This window comes from Benincasa hispida, chromosome 11, assembly GCF_009727055.1.
Source record: "Benincasa hispida cultivar B227 chromosome 11, ASM972705v1, whole genome shotgun sequence".
NCBI classification, from domain to species: domain Eukaryota; kingdom Viridiplantae; phylum Streptophyta; class Magnoliopsida; order Cucurbitales; family Cucurbitaceae; genus Benincasa; species Benincasa hispida.
Genome location: NC_052359.1, coordinates 3,654,219 through 3,678,986, shown reverse-complemented (window position 1 = coordinate 3,678,986; position 24,768 = coordinate 3,654,219). Strand labels below are relative to the sequence as shown.

The 24,768-nt window shown below is 33.9% G+C and overlaps 4 protein-coding genes across 5 annotated transcripts; 1 reads left to right on the top strand and 3 right to left on the bottom strand.

The window, feature by feature from the left end:
- Positions 1-752: 752 nt before the first annotated feature.
- LOC120090214 (glycine-rich cell wall structural protein 1.8-like) lies at positions 753-1,870 on the top strand. Its single transcript, XM_039047760.1, has one exon. It carries the CDS (start codon positions 790-792, stop codon positions 1,594-1,596), a length of 807 nt encoding a protein of 268 aa, XP_038903688.1. The 5' UTR covers positions 753-789; the 3' UTR covers positions 1,597-1,870.
- Positions 1,871-2,455: 585 nt separating this feature from the next.
- Positions 2,456-4,352, bottom strand: LOC120090215. Of its 2 annotated transcripts, XM_039047762.1 has the most exons (4): positions 4,044-4,352; positions 3,809-3,945; positions 3,630-3,727; positions 2,456-2,799 (listed from the first exon to the last, which is right to left on the bottom strand). In XM_039047762.1, exons 1-4 carry the CDS (start codon positions 4,270-4,272, stop codon positions 2,640-2,642), a joined length of 624 nt encoding a protein of 207 aa, XP_038903690.1. In that variant the 5' UTR covers positions 4,273-4,352; the 3' UTR covers positions 2,456-2,639. The 2 variants fall into 2 exon arrangements, with proteins under 2 accessions (XP_038903690.1, XP_038903689.1); XM_039047761.1 differs by having other exon boundaries at positions 3,630-3,945.
- Positions 4,353-4,805: 453 nt separating this feature from the next.
- Positions 4,806-8,622, bottom strand: LOC120091980 (ubiquitin carboxyl-terminal hydrolase 20-like). Its single transcript, XM_039050164.1, has 8 exons — positions 7,929-8,622; positions 7,701-7,821; positions 7,504-7,608; positions 7,051-7,217; positions 6,627-6,965; positions 6,341-6,463; positions 5,438-5,906; positions 4,806-5,344 (listed from the first exon to the last, which is right to left on the bottom strand). Exons 1-8 carry the CDS (start codon positions 8,292-8,294, stop codon positions 5,067-5,069), a joined length of 1,968 nt encoding a protein of 655 aa, XP_038906092.1. The 5' UTR covers positions 8,295-8,622; the 3' UTR covers positions 4,806-5,066.
- A 1,629-nt stretch (positions 8,623-10,251) lies between these two features.
- LOC120091375 (probable ADP-ribosylation factor GTPase-activating protein AGD8) lies at positions 10,252-16,370 on the bottom strand. The gene is made up of 7 exons (XM_039049377.1): positions 16,185-16,370; positions 15,888-16,006; positions 12,927-13,356; positions 12,503-12,766; positions 11,386-11,508; positions 10,667-10,768; positions 10,252-10,574 (listed from the first exon to the last, which is right to left on the bottom strand). Exons 1-7 carry the CDS (start codon positions 16,251-16,253, stop codon positions 10,467-10,469), a joined length of 1,215 nt encoding a protein of 404 aa, XP_038905305.1. The 5' UTR covers positions 16,254-16,370; the 3' UTR covers positions 10,252-10,466.
- Positions 16,371-24,768: the final 8,398 nt, after the last annotated feature.

The following is a 24,768-nucleotide window of genomic DNA, read 5'->3' as shown; positions in this document are numbered from 1 at the left end:
TAATTATGTTCATGTTGGCTAGACATATCATTGCTTCACATGGTCTACAGATCAAAGATGAACTTAGTTCCTTAAAACTTATAATGATAATTTCTTTCTTCAAACAAGATTCAAAAATATAAAACCATATACATACTAATATAGAAAAAAAAAATGGGACATTGTTTTAATAATAACATTATAAAGACTTGTTTGGCCTAAAGAGTAAGAGTTTGGGGATAACTTCCTATACTATGGTAGTATGGACAGTCTTCCATACTACCTCCACTTATTATGTACTACACCAATACGGTTTTTAAAAATAAGATAAGGCTCACTAACATTAATATGGGGTCCACAAATATTATATAGAGATAAATTTTATGATATGAGCAAGGAGTAGTATTCACGTAATAATAGAAAAATTTTAGAAGTTGAAATGAATGAGATTGTTAACTCTACTTCTTGTTTGGCTCAAAAAATTGCTTCTTATTTGACTCAAAAAATTCTATGAACCTTACGATTAAAAGTATTAATTTCATGATTTACTAACTCTTTACCTGAGTTGGTTGATGGGAAGTTGATTGTTTTGGTGAAATATGAGCATAAAGTTGAAGTTGATTGTCTGGTAAAATACATTCATTGAGATATGGGAAACAGCAAGAGGCACACAAATGAGTAGTGGGCCTTTTCGTTCCCTTTTTGCATGTGCTTATAGCCCACTTAGAAGCTGATCCTCACTCTACCAATTCCTATATAAAGGGAACGGAAGATGCATTCTAGGCAATAGCTTTTGTGTTTTGAGTTCCCATGGAGAACCATAGAGTACAATACCTTGCTTTCTTTGCTTTCTTGGGTCTAGGGTTAGCTTCTGCAGCTAGAACCCTTATTGCCTATGATGGCAATGTCCATGCCCCAGTGTTAGGCCATGTTTCTATTGGATATGGTGGTGGAGAAGGTGCTGGTGGTGGATATGGAGTTACCGTTGGATATGGCGGTGGTGGTGGAGGAGGGCGTGGAGGTGGAGGTGGCTCTACAGATGGAGGTGTTGGATATGGAAGTGGTGGAGGTGAAGGAAGTGGCGCTGGATATGGAGGTGGAGAAGAACGTGGTTATGGCAATGGTGGTGGTGGTGGTGGAGGAGGAAGTGGCGGTGGAGGCGGTGTCGGTGTCGGATATGGCCCGGGCGGTGGTTATGGAAATGGAGGTGGAGCTGGGTCTGGTGGTGGTTATGGTAATGGGGGATCAGGTTACGGAGGTGGCGGTGGTGGTGGAAATGGAGGCGGTGGTGGTTATGGCGCTGGAGGAGCAAACGGAGGTGGATATGGAAGTGGTGGAGGACAAGGAGGAGGCTCAGGAAGTGGAGCAGGAGGGCATGGAGGTGGTGGAGGAGGCGGCTCTGGAGGTGGCTATGGTGGTGGAGGAGAAAATGGTGGTGGATATGGAAGTGGTGGAGGACAAGGAGGTGGCTCAGGAAGTGGAGCAGGAGGGCGTGGAGGTGGCGGAGGAGGTGGCTCCGGTGGCGGCTATGGTGGTGGAGGTGCCCAAGGAGGAGGGTATGGAGCTGGCGGAGGGAGTGGAGAGGGCGGTGGATATGGTGGTGGATATGCACCTTGATCAAAATTATCCCTATCGAGTTCTATATATACCTCAACAAAAAGAAAGTAAGAAGAAGAAAGCTAAGGTAAACAAGGACTATTGATTATATTTTATGATCTTAATAAACTAAGTTTACTATTGTGATTATTGAAGAATGGGAAATTAGGGACCCTTGTTTGATTTGAAAACCTTTCCTTAAATATGCAATATGATTGTGTGATTTATGACTTTTCAATTCATTTGTGTTACTTAAATATATGCAAATATGAGAGAAACATGATTGAATTTTCAATCTCACCTCCACATATGGTTGAATTAAAAAAATAAAATGTTAATCTATAAAAATCATCGCTAATTATATTACCAAGTTTTAAAATGAGTTTCAACGTTTCTATAGCCAACAATATTTGTAGATCAATTATACATTTCGATTAATTGGGACCATTCATTTTTTTAACGAATCAATATACATATAAGATATAAAGAAGCAACCATGTGTGTCAATTTCAAAATAACACAGAATCCACGATCAACGTAAACATAACTTAACTAAATAAGACACTATTTACTCAACCAAAAGATCAAAGTTACAAATCTTCTACTATACATCATGATAGGTTATGATGTAATTTATACATGTCCCATATCATAGTAGTATTACCTACAAAAAGTATAAAACTACTAGATTCAACCACTTTTTTAAACAAAAGAAAAAAAAAGATTTATTAAGTTAAAATATGAATTTAGTCATTGTATTCTATCATATTGTATACCTATTTAATCTATGAACTTAAAAAAATATATATACATATATTGTATGTCTTTAAATTTTTATGATATAGTCTCATATTATTGACACAATAAAATTTACACCAAACTAGACAACTAATGTGCATACTATGTTAATATTCTATCAATAAGGTTAAATGTAAGAACCAAATAAAAGAATAGTTTAAAGCAAAGCAGGAAAAATAAAGTATAGTTCAATGATCATAAAGCAAAGTTTACAAACTAAATAGACACGAGTTGCCATTCGAAGGTAGGATAAAGGGTGGGCTATTTTAACTATTTAATGAATAGTAAGATTGTTTGGAATCCAAAGTGGAATCAGTAGGAAATTCAGGCTCCCTATTGATCATATCAACCCCTCCATCCTCTTTCAGCATCACCATATTTGATTTAATTTTCTTGGCATAAAATGCTCTGTTACTTCTTTGATGCCTGTCATTTTTATTATATATTGTCATCAGTTCACTTAATACATAATTCATACTTTTCTTACTATCAAATATAAATCAATAAAGCTTCATTTCGTGGTTTTTAATTTTTTAAAATATCAAGTTTATAACACTACTTTTACATATAAGTTTTCTTGTTCTATTATCCATTGTCTATCAATATTTTTAAAAATTAAGCTAAATTTTAAAAATTAAAAAAATATATATTAATAATAGTTTTTATATACTCGTTTTTTTTATAAAAAAAAAAAAGACTAAGTATTTAAGTGCTATTTTAAGAAATTAGGAATTATATGAAATTAAAAAAAAAAAAAACAAATATAAATTTCAAAAACCGAAAACTAAAAACAAAATCGTCTTTTTCTTCTTGGATAGCAAAGAAAAAAATTATTATAATATCTTGACGAAAGAGATAATTAGACTTCTTCAACTTTGATATCATCGGTCTTCCCTTTTTCTTTTTCTTTTCTGTTTTTTGTTTTGAATTTTTTTTTAACTTTTTTGAAATATTTCACGATTTTGGCTAACTTTTAAAAATATAAAATAAGAGGAAAAAAAAGAAATGGCTCAAGGATTGATTGGTTTCGAACAAATTCATGAAGCTGATATCATCTCGAATCACTATATCTTCGACTTTTTAGAGCAAACTTTTAGGCAAGACTTTGTGTTAAAAGTCAAAAGAATAGAGAAACATATGATGAAATGTTTTATAACTAGGTTTTTTTTAAAGGGGTATTTTGATACTATTTGAAAAAATAATAAATTAATAATAATAATAATAATAATAATAAACAAATAAAATTGGTAACTTACTTATCAAATACAACCCATGTTGCATGAAGGCTGGAGATTTGCTCAACAATAAGCAATCTAAGTGGATGACCCATTATAACTTTTTTTTGTGGCACAACCTGAAAAGAAAAGTAATAATACAAATTCAATGATAAAATATGCTTTGAAAATAATAACCAAAAATAAAATAAAATAAATACCCCATATTTTCTACAGAGTGATATCACAGCTTCAAGTTTAGCATACTTGGCTTCACTAAGGTACTCCCTTTCCCCTCTCTCAAAGGACATCTCCTCCAAATTTATTGGCCAAATATCCAACCATGTTTTGGATGAAACTACATAGTTTACATCAAACCAAATTAATTTTTGTAATGATCTTCACAAACCACTAGAAGAATCTTACACTTGACAAAAAAAAAATGAAAGAACTAACGAGGAATATTGAGCCACGGCATTGCACCGATGAGAGTAACGACGCAACCAGGCTTAATAACATTATCCAACGCCCACTTGAGTGGCTCCGTGGTGAACTCTTCCATTCCATCCATGACGACGACTACGTGTCTACTCGCAGCCTCTGATGATGAGCTCAAAGTCGGCGTCGGAGTCGGGGTTGGTGTCGGCGTATCGTCTCCCATGGCTTCATTTCCAGCCTCTGCCATGGCACAGAAGAAGAAAATAAGGAAAGAAAAAACAGTATTGTTGGAAGACTTGGCAGTGTTTTGAATATAATTCTTGTTTAGCTGGCTTGAGAATATTAAATAACAAGGTTTGATACTTACAAGAATATGCATAGAAATCTGCTCAAGAAACCAACAAACATCTCTAACAATCAATATCTTCCATTGATTCTGTCAAAATCAATTATTTCCACACTCAAAAGCTCCAAGAAAGTTTCTAGTACTCCCATAGTTTCATACTCCATTTGTTTAAGCTATAAATTTATCTTCATTAATATTTATAGACCGCACAATGATGTCAGTAAATTTCACCAAATTTTTAAAATCACATTGACATGAGACACAATAACTAAAGGTAGTATGGAGAATTTTTCATACTCCTATAGTATAGAAAATTTTCACCCGCTCCAAATTGATGTGATCCTTATAATATTGATCATAGTAATCATCTCTAAAAATCACAGTCAAGACTGGAAAGTACTAACAAAATTGCTTTAAAACAAATTGAAACTTGATTGTCACACTCATGAATTTGATTATATAACATGTCAAGCATCGGAGTTGAAAATGTTCTCTATACAGATTGAAAAAACATTGATCGACTGAGGTCAAACCCAAAACCTGAACTTTATGTAGCTAGAAATAAATTTAAAGGTCTTCCACCACCACATATTTACCAATTAAACAACAAAAATAGCCTACACAACTTTAAAGAGGAAGGCTAAGCAAAATCTATCGACTTGGTTCACTTCAGTTTTCGGCTGCCATGAAATGCATCACAGAACTATACTTGTTTTGCGACGAGTATTAGGCGGGCTTGACCTTTTACATGGTAATGACCTTAGTCTCTTCTTCTTGTTCAAGGAGGAGCCTTCACTCTGAGATCCCAATATAGCAGCAATCATTTTCGACCCTCTCGAACCTGGCATGCTCTTCTTAATGTACCTCAGGGCTGCTTTTCTTTCAGAATCTTCCACACCTTTATGCAATGACCGTCCAGATGTCGAGCACTTTTCTGCCTTCAGATGATCGTCTGGGATTCGGTATTGTGGTTCTGAACAAAGTACAAACAATTCCAGATATTAAATATAGTCCAACCAACCAACTATTAAATAGAAAACATATAGAGATTAGAACAAGGCTTTACCTGGAGTCTGGAAAATATTATCGGGGCTGGGAGATCTCATAGGCGATAGAGGGTGAAAACCATCGATACATTCATCTTCATCATTCGAACAGAGGTTCTTAGTTACGATGGGAGAAGATAACTTAGTTGTCGCACTCTCAAACATATGCAAGTTAGTGGAAGTAGCATTTTCCAAATTATTGGCACCAGTATCTTGATTCCCCATTTCACAAGAAAACCGAGGACTTGGTCGCAAAGTATCAGCCAGTGCATTCGTAGTTTCACGATTGACATTAGACTCAGCAGCAAACGAAGAGCAAACAGTATCAATATTTTGCAAAACTGACTTGGGTGATGGATTTGAGGAATCTGAATTCAAGCAAGGATCTGGTCTTTGGATTAAACTTGAGAACCATGAAGTTCCCTTCCTCTTATATAACAGAATGTAGGCCTCACGTGACAGCACATAACCTTCACTGACCGGAGTAACCTGCATAACATCAAAACCAGAGAGTTGTTCTTCTTCAGAAAAAGCTTACCGCACTCTAAATCAATGGAGAATCAGTAGCTCCATTAATAGAAGCACATAACAGAATTCCAGTTAGGTTATACCAGCATACCCTTAATGATTAATTATCCTCAAGACCAAAAAGATTGCAACACATTAGATCAAATGTAGTAATTCAAAAGTAATGGCTACTAAAATTTCAAAAATGATGATATGAGATACCAAAAGGTTCTACTGATATACAACCAAAAGCAAGTAGCCAAATGCCGGGAAAGAAGAAAACATGAAACAAATAAAAACTGGAAAGGAGACTATAATCACTAATTTAATCGTCACCCGTGTATCTAGCAGGCCAAATCCTTGCAGTGAATTGAAAAACTAAACAAACTTGAAGAAATACTTCATAAATGTCATACCAATGAGTCATCCATTCTATGCCACGTATCAGGAGAGGAGCGAACAAAGCTGAAGTAATGCCCAGAAGTAGAGGAAAATCCTGTGTGTTCCACAATGGCAAATAATTCATACTTGTGCCCCACCTATTATCATCAAAGGGAGAGAGAGAGAGAACCTCAGTAATGAACCTCTAAACCAATTGTTAAAATATATTACAGGGCTCAAATATTCTACATTTCAAGATAGTAATGACATTTCAAGTACAAACTTTACACAATATGATAAGAGAATTTAGTTAAACTTCACCTCTGCATCCTGGCCTCCAAGGGTGTACGGCTGCAAATCTAACTCTAGTGGAAAGTCCAAGTGCTTTTCGATTTTCTCAACAAAAGAACAATCAGCCTTGAATCTTTTTAAGTGGAATGTAGCAACCAAGGGGATTTTTTCCAGCTTAAGCTGCTTCTCCACCAACACCTCTTCGTTGCAGTTTTCACACTTAAATTTCGTCTCTGGATCACCAATCCTTTCCACCTTGGTGAAAGACTCCAGAGCACTAGAAAGGGAGTCTACATTCTCAATTTCCAAACTCAGGTCAACCAAAGGCTCGTGGGTTTCGGAACTATGGCCACAACTACAGCAGCATAGCTGAATATACCGCAGATTGTTAAAATACAAGACACTGAAGCTTAAGACAGAAAAACAGAACAGAACAGATAATTCGCTTTCTTACATTGCTTATGAGACGACCACCGAACACCTTATTCACTAGATCATCATCCTCAGAAGAAATCCGATCCTTTGCTTCTGAAACCAGGCATCTTTCAAGTTTATCCAAGAAGCACTGCATGAACTCATGGGCATCTTCCTGCTGGTATCTCCGGAAAAAAGATGAGAAGTCTAATGCTAGCTTTAAGAACAACAGTATACCAAAGTTCTCAAAAGATAATATGATAAAACATAAAAGAATAAAAACAACTGCAACCTCCAATACACGCAAGACAAAACATTTGTATCCAAAAACCATTAAAGAAAATAAAATAACACATTATGATTATCTAGAACTCAAAATTCGATCCCATCAAAATGCAGTTTCTTTAAGGCAGATACATAATTCCTTACAAACTATCACATCACACAACAGACAAAATGCACTAATTAACAAAAATCTTAAGAAAAAGGATACAATTCAAGTTATCGACAAGTTTCAGTGGGGAGATAATCCCACCCAAAGAAGTTAAGGAGAGCTCGATATGTTCTCGAATTGCACAAAGAACACAAAAATCTTCACCTGCGGATGCAAATTTGCAATTCTTTTAACAACTATTCGATACGTAGATTATAGAAACAGAGAGGGCACATTGGTAGTGACAAAGATCTTACTGTTACAAGGCACATCATGATTGGCAGACCGAAGACCCTCCACAAATGGAGCAGTATGAGTGAGGCACTGCAAGATTGCGTTAATAAAACAAGTATTCCCCAAATTTGCAAGCCCCGCACCCTACAAATTCAGAACATAACCAAATCAAACCCCATAAAGAGAAATAAATGGAAAAGATGATGTCAATTGCAACTAATTACAAAGAACTAATTGAAAGAGGGGCTCACCGCTGAAAAAGATTCGGTTTCTTGGGCAGACACTGAATTTGCTGGAAAAGCTTCCTCTGAAGAAGACCACTCCAAAGACGATCCCGGCAAAGAGGGCAATGGCTCGAGTCCATCAGAATCAGACGAGTAAGGTGAAAATGACGAAGACCCAGTAGGGTTCATCGAAGAATTACCCCAAAACTGATTAGCAGAGCCATCAATAGACGAAAAAGAAAAATTCCCATTACGGCAAGACGAAGGCGGAACTAAAGATTGTTGAGTTAGGGCATCCTCAGTAGTAGTCGACGGCCAAGACCCACCTTCAATTCCCAACGGAGGAACCAAAAATCGATCGACTTCTTGAGAATCCACCAAATGGGTCGTCATTAAAGAGAGTAAAACAAGATAATTAGGCTGAATAGAAGAGAAAACACCCTCAAATGAAAGAAAACAGAGATGTGTTTAGGAGAATTAGAAAAGGGGAGGAAGGTTTTGGGATGAAATTGAAGCGGGAAAATTGGAAACGAGAGAGGGAAAACGAAAATCAATTGAGAAAGGGTTTTAATATATGATTTGAAAAGGGAGGGAAAACTCAAAAAACTCTCAAAAATTGGTCCTTTCCGCTTCAGAACAAAAAGGGAAAACGAAAAAATTTGAGAGGGAAGAGAAGAAAGAGACGCGGAAGACGATAATGGACAGTTGATTTCGTTTTTTAGTTCCTTTTTAAATACTTCATACCTAATTTTGGCCAAAACTGAACTACTGCTCTCTCAATCGTATCTTGTACTCTTCACTCTAATTTATTTATTGGAAAAAATATTTTTTTTTCTCCCTACGCTTTAAGTTTAATTTGTATTCCGTCATTAGATTTAAAAAATGCTTCGATGACTGGTTTTAAGTTTAATTTCAATTTAGTCTCTATTCAAAATGTTACAATTTTATCATTTAAATTTAAATTTTTTTTCCAACTTGATTTTTAATATTAATTAGTTTAGAAGGATTGTATTTAATTATATTTTACTATTTTTCATCACTATTAAAATTAGATTCAATATTTCACTTCATAATTCTTTTAAATTAATTAATAGACATTGACGTCAATAACTAAATGTGGATATTGAATGAAAATTTAATGTTAAAATGTAAAATTTGAAATCTAAGGACCAAATTAAAACAAAAATTCAATTTTCAAAGAACATTTGAAATCTTTTCACCATATGGAAACTACCGACCAAAGAGGTAGTTTTTTTTTTTCCCTTATTTCTCTTATAGTTTCTTCAATAATATTCTCTCTTAAATTATTAAATCAAAATGAAAATTCTTACCATAGACAAAAATAATAATAAAAGGAAAAAATCAATTTATACCAACTTTGGGTTGGGATTGTATTGGTTAAATTTCCATATAACAATATACCTTTTAAAGTTTAAACTAATCAATTTAATCTTAAAATCATTCCTTCTCTCATAGTAGCAAGGAAAAAAATCTAAGAAAGTAGAGAAAAATAGAAGTATACGAGAAAATTGAAAATCGCCCAAATTAAAAAACTTCTAATGTCCATTTGATTTTAGTATTAATCTTTAATATACGAAAATTTTTACATTTAAATAAGTTTTATCAACCAGTGAAAATTATACTTTTAAATGAGACTCTAATCTATAGTCTAAATTGATTAACTTCTAAAAAAATTTTTTTTTTTTTTGAAAGGTGAAAAACTAAGGTTTCAATAGATACCATTATTAATTTTAGGTTTCTAAAGTTAGAGTATAAATTGATTTCAATTTATATAAATTATTAGTTTTGGGTATAAATTATTTCTTTTCAAGAAGAAAAAGAAAATTAAGCAATGAGTTTGTGGTTTAAAAATTATTTGACAGCATTGTAGGAAAGTGTGTTAGTTCTACCAACAAAAAAATAAAATCAAATTATAAATTTAAGAATTGAAGGTTTAATTATTAATTGGGAGATTTTGCCTTTAAGTTTATTACACCAGTTTAAATTTTTAGATATCTATTGGCCACCCCAACTTCGATCAACAAATTAACCTCGCACGTTAAAAAGTTAAAACTCATCATCTAAAAGTAACATCTTAAAACTAATCTCATGGACCAAAAGTCTCCAAAACTTTTAACATATCTGAAATTAAATAACCAGAAAATGCACATGCTAGATTTACACATTCAATAATAATTATAAAGTTTTTTTAAAAAAAATAAAGCACTCAATTATTATTGAAACACATACAATAAACTCGCAACTATAAGCAAAACTCAATACAGATTCAGGTCCTAAAGCTCGTTGTGAGATAGGAATGCCAAATTTTGGTGGTGAAAAATCTGGTATGTTTGCTACAAAAAAGAACTAAAGCACATGTTCACTGCAGCTGCTAGAAAAACAAAACAAAAGAACCAGCCAATTCAAGTCCTGTGTAAAAGGTTGCTTTTTGAAAGAATCTGTATAACTGAATTTCTTTACATTCCTCAGTAATAAAATCAGCTGGTAATAAAAACCGTATCGAGTTGAAGCCAAATTCTACAATGGGGAAACACTTGAAAATAATCAAATGATTCTGTCCTGAAGATCTGTAATTAATGTGGATGCCAAAGAGCTTAGCTTCTTCCCTGTTTCTCCTGCAATGTTCTTGAGAGAAGAAAGATCCTGCTGTGCCTGACAAAGGAAATGGATGTATGTAATACAAGCTATGAAAATCAAGAAACCCAACCACAACTGCACTAATTAGATTTGGATTAGTATAGAACCTGAATAGAAATCCGGTTAATAAACTCGGTTGCAGTAAGATCGACGGAAGGATTATCTCGCTGGTTACCGAATAGATCGGCGCTAGAGATGGAAGCTGAGCCCTGCGAATAGGAGGATGGTGAGTAAGGGGAATGAAGGCACTATAGACCCATTTAATTTAAGCATTCAGAGATATCAGCATTACAAAGAAACGACTTCCATCCAATCTGTAGAAAGCATTAAACAAGATATTGGATACCAAAAGTTAAAGATGCATTAACTCAGTGCCAGAGCCTCGTCACAAAAACAGAAACAGACTCGACACAACACCGAAATGACACATCACGGACACGTTGACTTCTAAAAAGAGTAGCACATGAGACAGGTGTTTTCGCCCTTTTCTTCAATACATTTAGTTTATGGTTCTTTTTTAATTGAGCTTTTACTAACCTTCGTTTTCCCCAGTGTTAGTGGCATCTTCATCTAGAAAGGGTTTTTCTTTTTTTCAAAACATGTACATCCAAATGTGTCTAAAACACGTCCTTGACATGTCAGGAAATTATATGTAACGTAAATTATAAATCCTCAATAAGTGAAAAACATAATATAGAACATATAAAAGGAGTTCCTGCTCCATCAAGAAGGATTTAAGGTTCAAATGGTAAGAGGTCTGTATGCATAGTATGACTAGAAAAGTCTGGACAACAATTTCCACTTCATTAACGATAAAGGTACATACCGAGAACTTTTGCAGGGAGACCTGAGCTTCAGCATCAGCTCTGTTCTGATCACCAAAATATTGGGCTGATGAAATAGATTTAGCATTGGAGAATTTCTTCCTTGCTTCATCACTTTCTTCAATCTAACATCATCATTTTGTGAGAACGGAGACCAAATGAAGAGACTATTATGGACCCATGTCCTCAATCAGTATGATACCCGTTATGCATGCCATGATGCCATTACTGAATATTTTTATTTATGGGAATTCTGATGGGTTATGTTTGACCAACAATAGATCGCTTCTTATCCATATATGCGCACGTTTATGATTCCCATGAATATAAATATAAAGAGAATAAAATGTAGAAAATGATAGAAATAAATATAGAAACTACAGGTAGCATAACCATCATGGGTTGACCTAGTGGTAAAAAAGGAGACATAGTCTCAATAAATGGCTAAGAGGTCAAGTGTTCAAATCCATGGCGGCCACCTACCTAAGAATTAATTTCCTACGAGTTTCCTTGACACCCAAATGTTGTAGGGTCAAGCGGATTGCCCCGTGAGATTAGTCAAGGTGGGCGTAAGCGGGCCCAGACACTCACGAATATCAAAAAAAAAAAAAAAAAAAAAAAAAAAATACAGGTAGCATCAGAAGAAAACATAAAACACACCACCCACGGCTATGTTAAATTGCAAAGGGATGTACACAAAACTTATTCAAAACAAGAAAATTCCCCAGGAAACCCATGTCAACAATACAACAAGGAACAGACACTGTCAGAGATTTTCATCCCATGAAATTCGGAAACAAATGTATCCATTTTTCAGAGTAATTCATTTTTTGAGTACCTAAATTATGCTTCAATTAAGAGCACTTCATTCTTGGACACCAAAAGGCCTAATTACATCTACATGAAAACAAAAGATTCAAGAAGCTAGCTACTGTGCATTAAGAAACACCAAATAATTATCCAAGACTAAGGATAAACATGATCCATGAGTAATGGCAGGGTGACAAAAGCAATGAGTTTCGGATTTACGGCCTACATTAGACAATTCCTCACTTTTTCCACGCCTGATTTAGTGAAACATGCCAAAATCATTAGAAAATCCAAAGTACAATGTCTAACCTGCACTTTCGAGGAACTGGAACTGCCTTTCTTTGGAAAACCACCATCCATTCCAAATTCAGCAAAGAAGCCTGTTGCCTTTGGGGGAGCTACATGGCTAACTACATGAGAGCCACTAGCATTCACATCAGATGATTGAACATTTTCTACATATTCAAAGCGAGATGCAAAAGATGAACCAGTTGCAGCAGTTTTGGGCGCCGTTGAAGATGAAATTGGAACTGTTGGTTCTTCAGGTTTCTGATCATATAGATTTTCACTTGGCTGCACAGAATAATACAAATTATAAGGTCATGGAAACTGTATTACAAAAACTATATTTAAAGTCAATAAAAAATTAGATTAAAGACTTTATCTAAAAGAACAACAATTCATGAGCAATATACGGTCATTTCACAGTGGTCGAATGCATTGGTATTATTACCTTTGTAGTAAGCTTTCGGGCACCAAGTCCCCCAGTCTTCCCTGGCTTCTTCCCACCAATGGGCTTCTTGACAGTACTAGAAAATACCGTCTGAGAAGCTTTTGGTGAAGCAGAAACTTCTGGAGCTTCTTGCTTTCCTGAGACATTCTCTTTCACAGTTTCATTAGTCTTGACAGGAGGGCCATTTGTTACTTGGCCTGATAGAGAAGCAACTGGGGAAGATGGCAATGCCGGCTCTTCTGCCATACTTTTCGCCACTTCTTTCGAAAGTAGTTGTCTATACAATTCAGCAGCTCTTGACGTATATTTGGCCTCAATTTTGCCTCCATCGGTCCATCCATGCTGCTTAAAGAAAACCTGTGCTCGGTTATTCCCTCCAAAGCTCATTGTTTTAAGCTGCTCCACACTCCAAGAATCTAAATTCGTGGACCTACATAAATTGAAAAACTTAATAACATCCAAATAATTACCATTATAAGGGGACTTGTAGTGTAACAGACTTTTCAAAATAATTATGCCATAACCTTTGGCACTTTATTCTATTTGAAATCCTAAGTAGCATGTTATGGAAGCCACGTGTATTAAATGCCAACAGGACTTGCAAAGAAATTAGAGATAAAGTGCACCAACGGTCTTCCAGAAGGCAGATAAGAGTTCTGTTGGCTCAGTATATGTAGCGCTTTCTTTAAGGCCACTGATGTTATCGCATTGGTGAGTATAGAATTAAAAAAATGGCATTTAATAATGTCAAAATTATACTGAGATTACTTTAAGTTCCCAGAAAAGGATGCTTTCATTCTCACCGTCCATGCAATGATGTAAATCGTCTTTTCAAATTCCACTTGAGTACAACTACTTTTTACCGGTATTTGCTTCATTTAATTTAATTATAAACCATTCACTATAGTTTTAGAAAACATTAAACCTTTACTATTAAAGAAAAAACCTATTTATAAGAACCCTTTCGGTAAAACTTTCACTGTAACATTTGGTTTTAATAAGTAATAGACTAGAAAATGAAGTTGACAAAATTGGACAGTGTGACTGAGACTCAGTCAACCCCAGGCGCCCAGTAGCCTGACTAGGGCATTAAATGGGGAAACTGAGACACCTAACTAGCAAAAATTAAGAAGGGGTAGTTACAAAAGCATTTGGCAATGAACACTCATATGAACGTACTTTATTTAATTATATATGAAGTCTCCTCGAAACCCCCTGCTTTCTTTAAAAAGACAACTATTCCTAGTTTTCTAAATTTTCTGGCCCTAAGAACGGAAGCAACAGTAATTCCATAGGGTTTTAGGTCTTTATTTTGTAGAGGACAGAAAGAAAGAAATATGAAGGGCCCCATCCATTGAGAGGAGACAATGAACTAATGTTAGATCGTCAGTACAGTGGCAAAACCAAAATGGACCAGCAGTTTATAAATCAGCTACTGACGAGTTGTTAACATAGGGGAATCTGGATTACATGTATGGTGAAGCACTAATGTCAACTATCATGTGATTACCATTGATGTTATTAAGGGGGGAAAAATGAGCATCCAAATGGTTTTTTTTTTATAAGAAAAAAAATTCATTGATATGAAATTTACAAACAGGGGCAAAAAGCCTAAACCAAAGGAGTTACCAATAGACTTCTCCAAATGGTAAATAATTCAAAATCCAGATGCAGCAAATATTTAGGATATAAATTTTTTTGGTCCGAAGAACATAATCATGCATGTCTACGAACTATTGGAAGATCTACCAGGTTGGGAGGGGGGTCGGAACTTTTTCCTTTAGGCTTACCTAGATCTACAGAGAAAGATCAAGTTATACATAAGGCAGAAGGGCATAGGATCATTCCTAAACTGAGGTTTAGGGAATACAAAATATTTCTCTGAAATCTGCATCTTTCGTAAAATGTAAATATATTGCATAACTTTCCTATATAAATAAATAAGCAGTACAATGCAAGCCAAACCTCGTCCTCCAACATACAGATATATGCGTATGTACACTTTTGTGAAGACAACAATTTTGATATCTAAAAATGTAGTTCTTAGTGATATTTTACAATGATACTTTTTTTCATCTTCTCAACTTAGATTGTAAAAGAGGCACACCAGGTTTTCATTCTTCTGGCCAAAATGAAGCTACTAAAAAGCTCAAGTACATGGTAAAAATTCGTAATTAACATCCATAATCATTTGATAATGATTTCATCTTTAGCTTTCTATTTGTGAACATTGTGTTTTCTTCCTCACAATTTATTTACAATGGTTTCCACCCCTATAAAAGAAACATTTGAATTCTTAGTCAAGTTCCAAAAAACAAAAACTATTTTAAAAAACTAATTTTTTTAAGTTTTGAAAACATGGTTTAGATTTTGAAAACATTTGTAAAAAGTAGATAGCAAAACAAAGAAATATCATAACTAGAAGTAGTATTTATAAGCTTAATTTTCGAAACACAATAAAACCAAAAACCAAATAGTTATCAAACAAGGTCTACATTGTTGTATCTACATATGCCCATTTACTTCACTTTCAAATAATTTACATCACTTTCAAGCGTTAATTCGTATAATTATGGTATGATGTAGTTATCATAACCTACTTCGAGGTTTCTTGGAAAGAATCTATGAGTGCCTGCCAACATCAACCCAAACATTCTTAGATACAAGGTTAAATGAATTTATATGGACCCATCTCAAAGAACATTCTGAGTATGCCACTGAAACATGAGTCATGTTAGAGCGTAAGACATGGCAAGCAAGTAGGAAGACATGGTTTACCATAAATGACTCAACATGTAGAAGAGACGTGAGAATAAGACACTAGCAATACAATGCACTTCCAATAGCTAGACATACTCTATTTGGAAAACAAACATATACAAACGATTCAAGGGAGGTTAATTCAGAGCCACAAATCAAAACCAGAGGGCATCAAAATCAAAACCCAAATAGAAAAATCACCTGACGAAACTAACATGGACGCCAAGGCTGCGATGCACAGCGGAACAATCAATACAGAGGAAGATCCCATAGGTAACAGAAGCCCAAGTTGGATTTTTAGCATTGCAATCAAAGCACATCTGAAAAAATAAACAACGACAACAATAATAACCACAGCCAACGAAGTGGGTCTGTTCCGTTTCAACAGGGGATCAAAGATCTCGACATGAAACACACGGATCGGAAAGAGGAAACACAATATGGAGACGAAACAGACAGAAATTCAAATAAGAAATGGAGAGAGAGGAAAAGGAATACCTTGTTATCGGACTTGGCTTTGAGTTTTCTGAAGACAAGGTTCTTATCGGAGAAGCTGTCGGATGCCATTAGAGAGGAAAAGGAAGAGAAAAATCCCCAAGGGGGTGTGCTTGAACGAACACCTCCTTCGGGAAATTGAAATGAAGAAGAGGATCGGGAAGAAGAAGATCGGACTGAAACTCCAGAAATCGCCTTCTTTGGTTTTTTAATTCGAAAGAAATTTCGCAACGGAATTACTAAAATGGCCTTGTATGTTTCTTCAATGAACTGCTGCCAAGCTGGCACTATGTAAGGATATTTGCGTCTTTTTCATATATAATTGTTATTATTTTAAGAAATTAGGTCAACTTATTCAAAATATCTCCCAACTTTTAGGTTTTTTTCAATCATATCACGATGGTTTAAAAAAAATTCTCCTACATCTTTGAAAGTTTTTTGACCACTACAATAGGTCATAATTGAAATTCATCTCAAAATTTCGAAATATTTTATTTAAGTTTTCATCTATAGGCAAGTACTAGTTTGTTATCTTTTATAACTAAGAATTTTGCTTTAATGAAATTAACTGTGTTCAGATACATAGTTTGATAGGTAGTGATATATATCGAGGGTGTATAGAGGTGGAAGCGTTCAGTCATGTATCTAAGACTCGTTCTTTTATTATTCTTAAAAAAATCTAATTATTTTAGTATGCTACTTATAATACTTGTAAAATATATTTGAGAGTTTTGTACCTACATTCAAATTTTATTTCATCTCTAAAAGTAACCTTAAAAAGGATGAGTCAAGTCAGATGTTCCTCTTCCCAAACCAAGGTGGTTAGTAATCCCAATGGCAACTCAACATCAGAAGTCACAACGCTACCAAAAATCATAATAAAATCATAATAATACTATGTTGTATTGGATCTTAATTGATGTCATCAATAAGTTGATAAGAATCTTGGACAGTTGGAGTGATTGACACCTGAAATGACAAGATAGACGTCAAATTCTTTTAGGAACCCAAACACCCCATATCTAAGTACAATGAAAAGTCTCACACACTCTTATTGATAGTTGACACGAAAACTCTAATATGATTTAAGAACTAGAGTTTTTCGCGCGAGCACCATCATGTGTGCAATTTATTTTGCATGCAAACATCAATTCTTTTCTTCTCTTCATGTCGAATAACATGTAGCAATTAGTGCTGCTCAAATTCATCCAACTTGAAATCTTGACTCATATACATCATTGATATGATCTTATGGAATCATAATGATATTCATGAATTGAGGCCAAAAAGTTTAATTATGCACAACAAGGACGAAGTTTATTGGAGCACATTCCGCTTGTTTACGTAAAAAAGAACTTCCGATTGAGATTGCATTAAATGCACTCCAACTTTATCTATGATGAATTTAAGTTAAAGTTAACTTAAATGTGATTGAAGTTAAAGTAAATTTGTATTGATTTAACTTAAGTAGTATTAAACTAACTTTAACTATGCATCTTAATTTTTTAATGGAAGTACGATTCAACCTATTTCAAATTATTCGAAGTAAAGTTTCAATACATGTTAAAGACAAGTTTTCGTTATAAAGGAGATGATTGTGGGAACACATGAGCTAGGAAAAGCAAATCTAGATGATTATTTCAAGTTTCAAAAAGTCAACCATGTTTTCATGAGGAAAAAACTTCAATTTGACTCAAATTTCAAACTCGGGCAGGCTTTTCCTTAAAATTTCTTCAAATGTCAGCCATGGATGAAATTGGCAAACAAAAAAATTATAAATTAAAAAAATAAATAAAATGTTAAAATGATCAAGTAAAGTTTAAATCTCATTAATTATGGTCTTTTTTCATCATTGAGCTTTCAAATTCATTTTATTTTAGTTCCTCCACTTTTAAAATGCCTATCAACCACCTAACTCTTGAGCTTAAAAGATAATCATACCTTTATTTCATTTTGAGTAAATGATAAAAATCATCTTTGAAGTTTAGTGGTAATTGCAAAATTTGAGTCCTCAAACTTATATGAGCGTTAAAATTGGACCCTCAAATTTAGAATATTTGTAAAAATTGAACCCTTAAACTTATATAATTGTTGCAATTTCTGCAATTATGTGAGTTTGAGGGTTTCATAATTTTACCATTGAAAGTTTGAGGGTTTCAATTCAACTACCATCATACTTTAGGAATGGTTTTCCCTTTATATTTTTAATTAACCCTAACAAACTTACAATAATTGTAGAAATTGAACTCTTGAACTTATACAATTGTTACAATTTCTATAATTACGTAAGTTTGAGGGTTTAAATTCAACTACCATCATACTTTAGGAATGATTTTGTAATATTTTCTTTATGTTTTTAATTGACCCTAACAAACGACACTCCATATCTCTCCACAATGGTATGATTGTAGTTTGTAATTGTATTATACAAACTTTTCATTTATCTAATAAAATATGAGGTATTTTATTCGACATTTAGTTGCATTAACTCACAAAAATCAATAAACTAAAATACAAGGTTATCTTCTGCAACTTAAATATGTATGTAGAGATATACAGGTAGATCGTGTTTAATTGATAACCTAAACGGTCTGTAGTAGATGGATAAGGTTGGGTATCGTATTCTGGTAACACTATGAATACGACCTGCTTTATAGTTGTTACAATTATTGTAAAGTGATATAAATGATTTGATCCAATCATTCATGTAGAGGCATGTGAGTAGGGGTATTCTATACAAAAAGTTCATATAAGACCAGACCACGAAATGAATAATCTCTTCGTATAGCACCGTTGCTATAAGAGATTTACATTTCATCAGGATGACCATAGATGATTTGACCTTAATCTTGAGTTAGTTGTAAACTCCTGCCTATGAAGACGGTCATTTGATTTGTATGAATGAGAGTGGCCAGTTTTGTGACTAAGTATGCCTACCATTTTGGAGATTCGTCTGATTGAGGAGCTAGGAATGCATCTGCACAAAAAGAAATTCACTATTTCCCTACTGTTAGGATAAGTAGAAAAATTGCTCTCTCAAGGGCTGATTCCGGGGTTTGAACAATGTGGTGTCACACCCTCTCCTAGCTCAAGAGGGATTCGATTATAGTTAGACTATAACTTAATGTTCATTAGAGAAATCGGTGGTACTTAAGGAGTTAGATGTAACTACACGGGAAAAACGGTAATTTTGGCCCAACTGTATTTACGAGCAATTTGTGACGGGTCAGTCAACACACTGTTGATTGGTTATATCCAATGGTTACATAAATTTATCTATAATGTGAATAGTGTAGCTATCAGTCTTTAATGGAGTGACCAACCGTTAATGGAAGTTGATTAATTCAACGAAAGAGTTTAATTAATTAATCAAGTACTATTGGAGCTTCAATCTATAGGTCCATCAAGTCTCCTTGTTAGCTCAATTGGGATTAAAGATAATCGAATTAGTTTGGATTAATTCGATTGTTCAAATTAACAAAGGGAATTAATTATATAAGATATAACTAATATGACATTATTTATATGAGATATAATAATATAAAGTTTTATTTGAGAGAACATGAATATTTGATTATGGTTCAAATACTAAAATTAATATAAATTTCATTCATATTAAATACTATAGGTTAAATATGATAATATTAAACTATAGGTTATATTATAAGTGTGTTTATATATATATATATATAAATTAAAGAAAATTGATTTTTGTTTAATTAAATAATTTAGTCATTAGGGAATGGAGTCATTTGACAACTTTTCCACTTCCCCATTATTCTCTCATCAACTAACATATGGAAGTGAGAAGGTTGAATATTTGAGAGTACCGAGGTTGTCATATGGTTGTGTTCGAGTTTTGGAGATTTGTTTCTACGATGTTCTGGTTGTTCATGAGTTCTAATAGTTCGTTACTATGAGAGGAACATGAAGAATTTTGGTCTTCAAAGGTGAATGGTCTTCCGATTTTTGTTCTCTGTTTGATTGTTTGTTCTGTAAAACAATTTTGGGATTCCAATTCTTTCCACACAGAGTGTCATCCACTCTTTCGATGATGTTATCCACTTTGGGCATAAACCCTCACGATTTTGTTTTTGGTTTCACTCCAAAAGGTCTAACACCATTGAAGATAGTTGTCTTACTTATATTCTTATGACATCTCCTCATTTAACCAATGTGGAACTTTGATCGCATTCCTTACACTAATGCCGGTGTGTTTTCCCATGATAGGAGAATATTGTCCACCTTTGATTATTGAGAGTTCATTAGGGAGTTTTATCTGAAGGAGTAGTTGGGAAAAGTTCTTACAGTGCTTTGGTTCTTATGAACCAAAAGGAATGTGATCAAGTTCAATCAAGGGTCGTCTGACGTTACAATGCTTTTGGTGCTTTAGCCATTTCGATGCTAGATCCCAATATGAATCTTCTCAGCCTTTTACTTGAAGAGGTCGAATCCCAAATGGAAGCGATCAATTGTCTTGCTATTAAATTCGATTTAGAAACACAAAGAGATACGGAGAAGGAAAATAACAAATTTAAGCATGCCTTTTGCAGAAGTGAACTATAAGGAAAATGGATTGCCTTTAAAGAAAACTCTTTGAACCTTCTCCAATTCTTCAAAACAATACGATCTCTCATTCTCTTCTTGGATCTTGAATAGGACACCACCACAAGGGCTTCCCCACTATATCTTTGACAAATGATGGGTTGGTGGGAACCTTTTCGAAAATTTGGAAGAAAATTACAAAGGAATTTTTGTTCTTTGTAAACTTTGTGAGTATAAGAGATTGATGTGAGAGGGGGATTGTTTTTGGTTTTTTTTCAAAAAAAAACTTCTCCCTTGTTTTTGCAGACCATCTACAAATAAAAGAGTGAGTCCACTTCCCCACTCCCCTGCATAATGCAAGGGAGTTTATTTTATTTAACTAATTTAATTATATATAATTAATCTAGAAGTATTTTCAAAATTTAAAAAAAATAAGGAAAACTATTTACATAAAATAACTTTTTTATATATAGAGAATGATAGAAATCTATCAATGTCTATCAGTGCTAGAAACTTATAGAATTCTATCACCGATAGACGCTAATAGAAGTCTATCAGTGTTTATCATATTTTTTTTTTTTTACTATTTCTGTAAATAGTTTGACATTTTTTCTATATGTGAAAATTTTCGATAATTTAATTAAATATCATATATTTAACTAAACTTACACTTGAATCATATTCAAATGCACATCTCTCTCATAACCCATAGTCTTAATTTGAATATCATTCATGTTAATTTTATACTATAATTTTAATATGATTCTCATCCATATTTTTTTTATTATTTGAATATTATTCAAATATATTTTCTCTCTCATATTTTATAGGTTAATTTTGAATCACATTTAAAATTAATTTTATATTATAATGTATTTATATACATTATATTAATTATCTTTTGCAATTAATATACATTCCCTTATTTAATTTGAACAATTCAAATTATTCCAAAGCTCTTTAATCCTTATTTTACCTAATAGTAAGCTAGCAGGGGGACCCATTAGACCTACAAATTCGAAGCTCCAATAATTGAAGATTAATTAATTAAACTCTTTAATTACATTAATCAACATTCATTGACTATGGGTCACTCCACTAAATACCCATAGTTGTACTCTTCACACTGTATAATATTTTTCTGTCCATGAATATAATCATTACAAGTAAGTCGATCTTTCATAAGTTGTTCGTAATTACAGCTAGGTCAAATTAACGTTTTACCCCTGTGATTACATCTTGCTCCTTAAGACTCATTGTTCATCTAATAAACAATCTATTTATGGTCATGCTATAAACAAAATTCCTCTCAGGTCAACGAGCGGAACGGGCCTCATTGTTCAAGACATGGAGTTAGCACTTAAGAGAACAACTTTTCTATTTTACCCTAAAGTCAATAATGAATGAATTTTATCTTGTGTAGTTATGTTCCCAGCTTCCCGCTCGATCTTGTCCCCAAAATGGTAGGCTTATTAAGTCGGCAGCATGGACACTCTCGCCCATACAAATCGAATGGCAAGTCCTCACAAGCAAAAGTTCATAACTCACTCAGGAATGAGATTGAGTTACATATGGTCATCTTATGAAATGTTGTTAATATCTACAATCAACGGTGTTACTGTTGGAGTTTTATGTCCTAAAACTCGTAGTTTGTAAACAATAAACTTATTTTGTTATCAATAAAGATGTTATTGAGACATATTCAAGAAAGTTGTTATTGAATGTATCAATTGCTCATTTCGTTTTAGAAAGAACCTAAATCCAATAAACTAAAATTCATGGCTATTACATGAATACTTGGATTTTATGTAGTGATATAAAAGTGGATCGAGTTCAAGTAAATAGTCTAAACAGTCTATAGTATATGGATAAGGTTGGGTACTTTATCCTGAAGACACTATCGAATGCGGCCCATTTTGTATTTAGTACAAACGATGTGATTCTGAATCGTTCATGTAGAGGCATGCGAGTGGAGACGTATTGTGTAAATAGTTTGTATAAGACCAAACTAAGAAATAAGTCACTCTTATTTTATAACGTTGTTTACTGTTTAAAATTGACTATTTCAAAGCGATGACCTAGATAACTTGACCTTAATCCTGAGCTAACTATGATCTCCTGTTTATTTTGGATTATCCTTAGATTTGTATGGGTGAAGATTGACTCAACAACATCGGTTCGATAAGTCTCCCATTTCAGGGGTGAGACCGGGTAGATAGCTGGAGACATAGGATGCAAGACAGAATTCACTCCTACCACTTTTAGGGATAGTAGAGAAGTTGTTCCCTTAAGTGTTGACTCCAGGTCTTGAACAAAGNCACTTTTAGGGATAGTAGAGAAGTTGTTCCCTTAAGTGTTGACTCCAGGTCTTGAACAAAGGCCCCACCCTCTCATTGGCCCAAGAGGAACTCGGTTTAGTTATTGAATCACAAACTAATTATTCATTAGATGATTAGTGGATTTAAGGAGCTCAAAATGTAATCTCGATGGTAAAACAACTTTTGCCCCAGTCGTTATTACGAACAACCTGTGAAGGGTTGACTTACTAATAATAGTTATATCGAGTGGATAGAAATATATCTACAGTGAGGAGAGTGCAACTAATGGGCTTTAGTGGAGTGAGTGGAGTGACCCGTTAGTTAACAAATATTAGTTAATTGGGTCAAAGAGTTTAGTAAGTTAATCTCGGATTCTTGGAGCCCATGATCTGTAGGTCTATGAGATCCCCCTACTAGACATATCGGACTAAACCTCAGAACAATGTGACGAACGAATTTGAAGTGGTCAAATTCAGATTTTGGAGCAAAAGTGTTAAATATATATGATATATTTAACTTAATGTTTAATTGTGAATTAAACATAAAAATAGAGAAAATATGAGATATTTAAATAAGATTTAAATATGAAGATTATGAATAGGTATTCATATTGATTGGGATTAGTGTTGGATTTAATATTAAATTAAATTAATTAAATTGTTTAATATTAAGTTAATTTTGAAATCAAATGAAATTGGTCAAAATTGCATCAAATGAAATTGGTCAAAATTTCATCAAAAGTCAAAATTGTCGACAGGTAAAAAAATGCAATAAAAGTCAAAATGTTGACTTTTGACTTTGAAAGTCAAAAAGTCAAAATTGTTGACTTTGGACTTTGAGAGTTAAACTTTGACGTTGACCAAGCTATTGTTGGGGTTGATGTCCTAAATCTCGTAGGGTCCTATAGTTTGTAAACCTTATATGAACAAACTTGTTTATGATTAATAATATTTGATATTTGATTCACTTTATCTATAAATATATATGATATTTTAGTTGCATTAACCACAAACCAATAAACTAACATCCAAGGTTATCATAGTAACTTAAACATGTATGTGGAGACTGGAGTCACGTTGTTTTGTAAAGGTACACATTGTTCAATGAATAAAATAAGTGTTATTTAATTCTAGCATTTACTCAGATTCAATAAACAAAGCTCCTTGGTTATCTTATGTGAACTTAAGCATGTATATGTGATATACAAGTGGATCATGCCTTAAGTGATAACCTAAATAGGTCTGTAGTATAAGGATTAAGGTGGGATACCTGATCCTGGTGACACTACGGATATGGTCTGCTTTGTAGAGGTTTACAAGTGTTGTAAACTACTACAGATGATAGATCATGACCATTCACGTGGAGACTTGCGAGTGGGGGTGTCCTATACAAAGAGTTTGTATAATACCTGGACCACGAGATGACTAGACTCTGTATATAACGTCATTGATACTAGAGACTTACATCTCACCTAAACGACCATAGGTGACACGACCTCAATCTTGAGTGTTTTGGGAACTTCTGTCTTTGAGGACGGTCCTTTGATTAGTATGGGTGAAAGTGGCCAGATTGCCAACTCAACACGCCTACCTTTTTGAGAACTTATCTGATCTAGGAGCTGAAAACTCAATCCACAAGATGGAATTCACTCATTTCCCAAAGCAGGGATAAGTAGAGAGATTGCTCCCTTAAGGGCTGATTCCGGGGCTTGAACATAGTGGCCA

Coding starts and splice junctions, on each gene's coding strand:
- LOC120090214 (XM_039047760.1), top strand. CDS start 790: ATGGAGAACCATAGAGTACAATACCTTGCTTTCTTTGCTTTCTTGGGT.
- LOC120090215 (XM_039047761.1), bottom strand. CDS start 4,272: ATGGCAGAGGCTGGAAATGAAGCCATGGGAGACGATACGCCGACACCA. Junction 3,946..4,043: donor GCCGTGGCTCAATATTCCTC/GTTAGTTCTTTC, acceptor TAAACTATGTAG/TTTCATCCAAAACATGGTTG. Junction 2,800..3,629: donor ACATGGGTTGTATTTGATAA/GTAAGTTACCAA, acceptor TAAAAATGACAG/GCATCAAAGAAGTAACAGAG.
- LOC120091980 (XM_039050164.1), bottom strand. CDS start 8,294: ATGACGACCCATTTGGTGGATTCTCAAGAAGTCGATCGATTTTTGGTT. Junction 7,822..7,928: donor AAACCGAATCTTTTTCAGCG/GTGAGCCCCTCT, acceptor CTGAATTTGTAG/GGTGCGGGGCTTGCAAATTT. Junction 7,609..7,700: donor TCATGATGTGCCTTGTAACA/GTAAGATCTTTG, acceptor TTGCATCCGCAG/GTGAAGATTTTTGTGTTCTT.
- LOC120091375 (XM_039049377.1), bottom strand. CDS start 16,253: ATGGCATCCGACAGCTTCTCCGATAAGAACCTTGTCTTCAGAAAACTC. Junction 16,007..16,184: donor AAGCCAAGTCCGATAACAAG/GTATTCCTTTTC, acceptor TTATTTTTTCAG/ATGTGCTTTGATTGCAATGC. Junction 12,767..12,926: donor CCCGAAAGCTTACTACAAAG/GTAATAATACCA, acceptor TATTCTGTGCAG/CCAAGTGAAAATCTATATGA.